Below are 9,465 nucleotides of genomic sequence, written 5' to 3'. Positions count from 1 at the left end.
TTCCAACCCAAACCATTCTGGGATTCTGTGATTTACACACGCACAATGGGTGGCTTTTCCTCTCCTTTTCTCCACTCATTTTCAATGGCTCTCAGGGCCAAAACAATCCACACTCAGTGAATTTCTAATTAGTTGCCAATATTTCAGCACCTCTGAAATCAGGTTATAACTTCTAAAACCTTCCGTGTCCTAAGTAAAAGTGATTCTCTTAATTTCTGTTTATAAGCTACTTAGAAATGTTTCTATTGGATGGAAGTATATATTGAAAGGGGTTATTTTTTGCATACCCATTTTTGACTAAGAGCCACAATTTCTTCAAAAGTGTTTATTTCACAAATTTTTTTATCCCCAGCTGAATATTACAGTGACTATTACAAGCATTTTCTTATAAACAAAGGTGTAGTTTACAGATTTGTTCAAAATGGAAAAATATTTTATAAGCAGTAGTATTTCATCTACAGTATTCACTCATGTATATCATTCAACTTTGACAGCAGCTATACCTTCTGCTCCTTAAGGTAATGACACTTCACGCCACAAAAAATAAAATAAAAATATCCCCAAAGATTTCAATATAGTAGCACTTTTTTAATATACTTCTTTTCTTCTGATTTCAAATTAATCTGAAAGTCTTTGTCCACTGGCATTCACACCTTGAAATAATTTGGATACTCATCAGGGTTATGTCTTGTGGATTGTTTTACTTAACATCTACCTTGCTAGAATTTCTTTCAGAAAGAAAAAAAGATCCATTTATGACTGTAATATATATGTGAATCAATAAAGTTTGAGGAAAAAGCTTCATGGAAATTCATGCAATTAATTTTAATTTGTTCTATTTATATGCACTGATAAAATGCTAATTTTTCGGTTAATGGTCTGAAAATATAAGTTTGCACAATTTTACTAATTTACTATTGAAAATGGAGGAAAACAACCGTTGTTTCAAGTGCAGCTTTTTCATTTGTACCTTTTGCAAATCACACAAACGAGGAATCAAGTCCTGCAAAGACTCCAGTGTTCAAGTTACAGGGTGACCAAAAGCAGCCACTGTGCTTAAAACATGCCCACACTTTGGTACTGTTTCACAAATACAAAGAAATTCTTGTGGATCCAGTGGAATAAACTGCATGAGCAAAAAAAATGTTTGTAAAGTAGGATTGCAAAAATTCAGTCTTGAGGTCTAATGTTCTTTGTCTACAGTCACCTACAGCAGCTTTATCTTCAGATAAGCAATCTCAACTACAAAATGCCAATTAAAAAAATAAAAGGAAGAAGAAAAGGAGCGTTCTGGTGAAAATGAAACATGGACATTGTCCTGGATGCTTCTTGTAGATCAGCCAGCATATGCCTCAACTCATATTTGAAGTGTTTGTTCCGTAATGCTGGTGATTTGGGCATTTTGATTGTTTAATTTATTTTATTTTATTCCCAGTAGTGCTTTTTTGAGATATAAGCCATCATATTTGCAGAAATCACAGTGGGTCACTATTGTTTGGGGTTTTTTTTCCACCAAGAACTTCAAAGTGTTTTTGCAGACTTCCTCTATGTAAGATTTTATGAGTAGGCTTTTATATCCATAGACAACTTTTTCTATGACAGAATAATAAAAATATTCCACTGTTTTAATGCTTTTTTCAGAGAGAGAGTGGTTGAGTTAAACAGCTGAAGGCACAGATTGGGAAAATGCTAAACGTAATAATCAATATTTAAAAATAAAGACAGATCTGGAGAAGAGCCAGCTTTCTCTAAGCCATGCTTTGTGATCATTTTGCTTTTTAAATAAAGAAGTGTAAATCTGAGGAAAGAAGGCATGCTTGAGCATAGCAATTTAACTAAATTAACATTTAAATACAAATTTTTAAAAGTGCTAACAGAAAAGATAACATATATTAAAGATATTTCATACAGAGTTCTCTTCCAGATGGATCTCAGTGGATAAACTACATGATCACAGATCAGGATGTTAAATCCCAGTTCCCATCTACACATACTAAGAGTTTTTAAGAAAGCATATATAAATTACAATCCTGAAAGTGCCAATGAAGGACCATTATCCCCTAGAAGACCATTAAGCACATTTTACAGTGGTAATCAGCAACAAAGCCACTGCAGAAGAGGATTCTGCAGCAACCTGTCACTTAGTGTGAGTGATAAGCATAGGTTTAATCAATGCATTGGGAATTGTACTCCAAATAATTTACATCAGAAAGAGGTAGAGACCTGAACTGCCTGAAACTGCTGACCTAGCACGAATCCTGAGCAACAGCTCTCTGTTTAAACCACCTTACAGAAAAGCTGAATCCTGCTTTGAACTATTTACTTTTAAACCATGACGACTGTTGGAGCATGGAAAGAGGGGAGAGGCAACAACTACCAAAATTCAGAGCACTGCAAGGACATTCACTGTGAAAAGAGGTAGGTGAAAATAAATAAAGATACAGCGGGTGAGTGGGTGGCAGGGCTTGCTGGGCACGGGCAGCAGACTGGTGGTGTGACCCTCAATGTACAGCCAGGGGAGATGAAGGCACTGCTGAAGACACAGCAGGGGTGAGTGCCCAAGAACTGCAGTTTGGAGACAATCCTGGCTCTTTACAAGCAAAATATCTGTAATTCAGTGGGTGATGGTTAAGGGGGGACAAATTTCTTTTTAGCCTGAAGTCTGTCCTTCAGTGGTAACAGTTGCTCTTAACTATAGTTCAGTTTGGATCAAGGTATTTACCCACTGGCATAGACCGATATAACTCTGCACAGCACTCAACAGTTTCTTTTAAAATGTGCTTTTTTGGATAGTCATATACATATATAGTACATACAGGACTACTGCAGTTTGTATATACACCGATTATATACATGATGCCTAAATCACAACACGCTCCTTGCCTAGGAAGGAAGCTGCAGCAGACAGGAGGTGGTGTAGCTCCAAGAAACTTCACATTCTACTTTCAATCTCTGAGTAGACAGCCTAAATTTGCTGTTTGGATTTACACCAGCTAAAAAGAGTCAGATGGAGAGAGTGGACTTTTCTTAGAAGGCTTTTAGTCATGATGCAGCTGCGCACCACAGCAGAAGCCACAAAAGCAGGTGAGCTAAGATGGATTTACACCAGAGCACTGTGGAAGTGGAGAGGGCAGGACGCTGGCAGCCCCCCAGCCTGGCTGCAGTTGGGCACGGGGTGCTGTGGCAGGAGCATCCCCACGCTGAGCAGCCGTGGAGCAGCACTGACCCTGGGGAACCCACCTCCTCCCCTGCCCGCGTGTGCTGCCAAGGACCACGGAAAAACCAGCGCCTGCATCTCTGTGGTGAGTTCAGAGTGTTGGTTTGGCTTAGTTTATAAGTCTGATTAAAAAAAAAAAAAAACCAAAACTAAGAGAATCTGAATTGAAGGCAATTATTAATTTAAGGTTGTTGTATTTTGGGTTCTCTCTTAAAGAAATGGCTTATGAATGTTTTTAACATACCACCTGACAGCTTTTTTTTTTGTTTTTTTTCGTCTTAGAACATTTCATCTCTTTTAGAAATTTTTAAAATTTTAAAATATTCTTCATTTATCCAAACTCTGTATTTGCACGATTCTTAACATTTTGGATGGCTGCTGAACTGAATGGAGTTTTACCATGGACAGCTACAGCTAGGATTAACCCACTGAACACAGGTAGGGCTGGAGGATTAAACTGTGCATGATCTGTGCATGGGATTCTGACACTGGCCATGTAAGAGGTACAAGAACCTTGACAGCCACTGGAGGAAAGTGTTTCAGACTCGAAAGCACAAGGAAAGCCAACAGCAGGGATCAGGATGATGCTATGCTAGAAGCAGAAGGCTTAAGGCAGTCCTTTGCATCATGATTATTTCACTAGGACAAAACCTTTGCTAATGTAAATTTGGTAATGCAAGAAAGTCCAATGGAACAAATTCCTGCCAATTTATCTAAATTTCCATGAAGTAGATACACTGAATATATTTAGCAATGGCTAAGGAGCAACAGCTCCTCCTAAATCCATTCAGTGTATCTGAATGTATTTGTGAAAAATGTATTTGTATTTGTGACAAATTCCACATCAGTGGAAACAAGCAGCATCCCAGCCATTTACCTTTATGGTGTGATAAATACACACCTTCTGCAATTTACTTTTCCAATTCACTGTCATGAATGCAGTTACTAGCAAGAATTGAAGGCAGAACTGCATATTCTGCTATTCATACACACAAGACCACCTGCTCCTAGACAAATGACACATCCTTCAAGGCAGCACAAGTGTCTCAAATTTTGTTTTTGTCATCGACACCTATGAAAATCAAAATCAGCTGTCTCCCACTTCCTGGCTTTTGGAGATGATGATGGGCTTTGAACTATGTCAACATAAAATCAAGCAGTAAAAAATAAAACTACTTTTCAAGTATCCTTATTTCTGAGATGCAAATTACCCAAAAAAAAATCACATACAGACCAGTGTCTTTTTTAGTGTACATTTTAGCATCCATTTGTTACTGTGTACTCGTTCTTCCATAAGCCTGTTTGGTCCATATTTTAAGAGCTCTTGAATTCTTTTTATGATTTTTTTTTTTCTTTTGTTGCTGGAAGTCTCTGGGTGTGAGAGGTGAGTTTAATGCTACTTTCTTCAGACTTTATTGAGAAAATCCAAGTTGAGAGAAGCAGGGAGATGAATGGAGTCCATGGTGATGGCAGATGGGTTGAATGGGAACAGAACTGGGAACATGTGCTTGAAGTCTAGCAGCAGCTGTGGAGGGTCATTCCGTTCTTGCAACTGCTTCTGTTGGGTGTGGGAGAAGAAAACAAATTTAGCATCAGTTGTTGCCTTTTCTTGTTGTGTTTTACACTGTCAAAGCTTTGAGAATGTGCATCATTTTACAGATACTGCAGAAAACGGTGAGAACTATTTTGTTCTCTTCTGCAGCACCTTTCCTTCTGAGCAAGTATTTACAGGAACTTCTATCAGACCGTAGGAAACACTGCTTCAGGAGAGCCTGGTTACATTTTCTACATGACCACAAAGATACAGGACCTGAAACAAGATGATCCCCTTGGCACAGCAAAACCAGGACTACATGATACCAGCAGACCACCTTTGATTCAGCTGCTCAGCCATGGTGATATGTTCTGGGGGTAGCTGAATACATGCCCTTCCTTTTTCTCCCTGCTCATTGTGAGCATTAAAAGGTGTTTGGCTTTAATTTGTTTATTTTTCCTTCAGTTGCCAATTTCTACCTCCTATCTCAGAAGCAACTCAATTTCACCAACACTTTGTTGACTCCTGCAGCCTTAATCCTCAGCTGTGTTGTTACTGAAGAGCTGAATTAGCTGAGCTTGGGAATTGGGTGCTTATTGCCCTCTGTGATTAACAGCCTGGCTATCCCTGCAGCTGTGTGCTGTAAGAGTGTGTGCACACACAGAGCACTGAATTCAGGACTACCTGCAGCAGCATGCCTTTTATAAAATGCCTGAGTTAGCACTGATTTAATACAGATGCCACTAGAACTACAGAGATGTCATTTGTGCCCTCCAGTTGACAGCCCTTTCAATTTACCTGTATGTTTCGTATGAAAGCCACTGTCACACGTTCTTCAAACTCGTTCACAGGAGTGTAGAGATTGAGTATCTTTACAATCTGTTAAAAAGAAAACATGGTTACAGTCGTGAGAAGCTGAACCTCTCCAGAACACAAAGCACCAGCAGCAGGTTGTCAGGATATGGCCACAACAAGTCTGCCATGACAAACCAGAGGAAAGAAGCAGCAGAAGTATCACCCTGGTGTTTTTCTTTGCCTCCTGTAAAGTGTTGCAAGACCGATGGACCTGTCAAAATCACTTCTTATGGGAACGTCTGTAAACTGGCAACAGACTTGGACAACAGATTTATACAGGGTTGGCACATGCTGACATGGATGACTTCTGATGTCACCTCTACAATACTTCTCTTGATGCTCCCTCACTCCCACTCCTTCGCTCAGCTTTTCTCAAAAATTGATGTACAGGACAGGGTGGTGCAGATAGATTAGAAAAGCTCTTTGAGAACCACTGGAAATCAGCTCACACCTCCCACGTCTCCCTTCCTACAATATTATCAAATTAAGGACAGGCAATCCAGCAGTAAAAAATGTGAGTTTATATCCTCCTGGAATGGAGTCTCAAAGCTCAAGATCATATCCAGCCAGCCTAGGTTGGTACTTCTAAACATCCTGCCCCAAACGGGAATCCTTGGTGGGTATCCTGCAGGCACAGCCAGTTTAAGAGCTGGCAAAAGACAATACGTGTGGGCATCCTTAAAATCTGAGGGTTTTGGGAAAGCTGCAAAAGGCAGGCCTCAGAGAGAGCAGAACTGCAATTAGAGCTAGGCGGGTTTAAAATGCCAAGGGCCTGACTTACACAACAAACTCTTCGGGGCTGGGTTTCATCTTTGCTCATTTCTGGAGCTCCAGTGCCACCAGTGAGGGGCACCACTGTGACCACCTCTGGGAGGGGCCAAGGTGTGACACCAGTCCTGAAAAGCTGTGCCCACTGAAGAGCTGGCAGAGACCACCCTTTCCCACTCCTCAATTACCTGTGCTGTAAACCCCTGCCCTGCTCCCTACCTGCTGGGTTGTGAGTGACGTGCACAAGGAGCAGATGGCCTCAGCATCCTCTGAGGTTTTCTTCTTCAGCTGCAGGAGCTGTGCTGCCTGAATCAAGGGCTCCAAAGTTTGTGCTGCTCCACTCTGCTGCAGATTCTTCCCATGCAGCCATTCCTCCAGCTGGCTGATGTTAAACCTGGATAAGTGACCAAGACAAGATGTGAGCTGAGAGGTAAAAAGCAGCATCTTCAAAACTCCTCTTTGGGCCTCAGGGTATGTTGCAGTGCTGGTGTATGTCGCTTTTTGTGATGTGTTTTTCTGATGTACACAGCAAGAGACAATCAGATCAAAGCTTAGTACTCAACAGCTCAGAGTAAAATATATACTCCAAGTATCTTTCAAATAGATGAACCATGTAACAGCCAAACAATACAAGGGAGGTGCTTTTCTACAGCATTCAGATTCCTCCAACAATTAAAATGAAGATTTTAACCAGCTTTTAAATGCTAACAAGATCCTGCAAAGTACCCAGATACCTTTGAGAATATCTACACAGAAAATGATTTTGCTGTGCCCACTGTCCTCAAGGGGAATATAGAAAGATCCAGCGTGGGAAGGGGAGAGGGTAGCAAAAGGAAGATTCAACTAATTTGCACTGAGAAGTGCACTTTTTTCCCCTATTTCCCACCAACTTACAACATTAACAAAACTTCCCTAAGCAAGCACAGCCCTGCCCCAAGCCCCAGCCCCACCTCAGCTGCATGCCCGTGCTCCAGGAGCAGACATCCTTCCTCAGCAGGAGGTTGTTCAGGGCGATGGCGTTGATCATGTAGAAGAGCTGCTTGAACACCTGCTGGATGATCTCTGGGTCCAGGCCCTGGTCACACATGATGCTGTGGAATGTGTTCAGCTGGCGAATCATTTCATCCAAGCTGTAGGAGCTGTCACCCGCATTGGAGGAGTATTTCCTGTAGCCCACCAGTTTGACAATGGAAAGCCCTTGGATACTCTCATTTTCCAGCACAGCAGACACTAGAAAAAGGGGGGAATTGGGCTGAAAATCCTGCATCCATCTATTTGTCACTAGAGGGAAGAACTGATCCCTCCATGGGCTGCAATGAACACGTATCAGTCTCAGGGATGCAGCACCATGGATGCTGCAAGAACTGACAGCAGGACAGATCCAAGGTTCACTCTGATAATATGAAACCATTAAAAACACACACAAATATCATATAAGTATGCAAGAGTTTGGTTTGGAAGAGTCCTTAAAGGCCATTTAGGTCAAACACCCCTGCCATGGGCAGGAAAACCGTTCACCATCCCAGGTTGCCCCAAGCCCTGTCCAGCCGGGCCTTGGACACTTCCAGGGATGGGGCATTCCTCAGAGGAATCCTCAGGGATTTGGCTGAAGAGATAACTTTCTCATACCTGCTCTCACACCCTCAAAAAGAGTCGTTTTCCTCTTCCCAATCCTCTCCTCTCTTATAATATACATTTCCATCCAAAAAAGATTAACCACAAACCTGGTCTGGAGGAGACAGCAGACCCACTAGCACAACCTCACCTCTTCCACTGCCTCCCCAACAGAAATAAAAGAGATATCTTCTAGAGTGGGAGGAAAAACCCTCATCCCTATTAGCTCCTATCATGGGAGAAGATTAAAACTCTCTGGGTCATGCTGGCACTGTGCAAAGGTCTGAAAAACAGCTGGAGCAGATAAGCTGGGCCAAGAAGCACCCTGCAGGTGCGAGCTCACCGATCATGGGCTGCAGGATGCCCTCTGCAATGTTGATGAGCTGCTGGTAGATCTGGATGGAGAGGTGGCCCAGCACCTGGCGGTACTCGGTCAGGTCAAAGTTCTTCAGGCAGTGCTCGTTCTGCTTCGCCGTGTTTTGGGTCATGAAACACTGAAAAGGAGATTAAAACACTCAGGCTCATTATCCCACCCACTGACAGTCCATCAAAACCTCTGCATTAAAACCCCCCTGCACCCTTGCAGTACAGTATACCAAAATATGTTACCAAAGGACATCACAGAAAAGATCAAAACTCATAAATCACCTTTCAGTTACCTAGGCATTTGTTTATAAATTATTACTAGAGAACTACCTTTTGAAGAAAATCATTAAACTATCAGATTTTCATTTTATCCTTAGCAAGGATCTGCACATTTGTATTAACTGCAATATATAGGAGTAGAAAATAACATTTTAGGCCCTCTGAAACTATGCTTTTAGCTACATGCTTATCCCTTTGAGTTCCAACTGTTTATGGGAAACAAAATATTTTTCAATTAAGATTCTAGAAAAAATTCTTGAAAAAAGATTTTTGAAGGATTCTTGAAAATAATTATGACTGCATGTCACGTGCTGCTTTGACAACATCTTAAATTGTTCTGAAATTCATAAATGTCCTGAAACAACTGAATTTATTGCCTGTTTTTGCTGATACAGCTGATCTATAATCCTGCATTTGGCTGCTGTAAACCCTCAGTTCTGGGCTCAGATATTAATACCAGTTTTAGTGACAGAAGCCAATGGGATGCTTTAATTAACACAGATCCTTTAATTGTCTGTTCATATGGTCTTACTTGGTGTGAAAATCAGAACTGTGAAACTCTTTTTGTTGGTTGCTGAGTGGCAAAATGCAAAAATACAACATGTACCAATTTGAGTTGATTTCACAATTTCCCCATTTTCCTGACTAATCGTAGAGCACCATGCTCTTCACCTGACACCAGACAGCATGTGGGCTGGGATTTTCTTTTAAGCCTTTTCTGAAAAACAGGCTGGATTTAATACTAAAGATAACAGTATCTTGCAAACAGCTCTGTAGTATTTCTCTCCTCTCTATTTTGCAACAATTGCCAAAGGAATTCGCAAACAGCTGA

General features: G+C 41.2%; 1 protein-coding gene across 4 annotated transcripts in view; it reads right to left on the bottom strand.

Moving 5' to 3' along the window:
- Positions 1–310: 310 nt before the first annotated feature.
- The window catches only part of MYO5B (myosin VB), a 152,114-nt gene continuing 142,959 nt past the window's right edge, over positions 311–9,465 (bottom strand). For all 4 annotated transcript variants that reach the window (XM_074532590.1, XM_074532592.1, XM_074532591.1 and 1 more), the window contains 5 exons: positions 8,332–8,482; positions 7,325–7,604; positions 6,594–6,768; positions 5,550–5,630; positions 311–4,775 (listed from right to left, as the gene is read on the bottom strand). In XM_074532590.1, the coding sequence (XP_074388691.1) occupies positions 4,623–4,775; positions 5,550–5,630; positions 6,594–6,768; positions 7,325–7,604; positions 8,332–8,482 (840 nt within the window). In that variant the 3' untranslated portion in view covers positions 311–4,622. The remainder of the gene's footprint in view (positions 4,776–5,549; positions 5,631–6,593; positions 6,769–7,324; positions 7,605–8,331; positions 8,483–9,465) is intronic.

This window comes from Zonotrichia albicollis, chromosome Z, assembly GCF_047830755.1.
Source record: "Zonotrichia albicollis isolate bZonAlb1 chromosome Z, bZonAlb1.hap1, whole genome shotgun sequence".
NCBI classification, from domain to species: Eukaryota; Metazoa; Chordata; class Aves; order Passeriformes; family Passerellidae; genus Zonotrichia; species Zonotrichia albicollis.
Note: the sequence above shows the minus strand (reverse complement) of the source record. Positions and strands in the feature narration are given on the sequence as shown.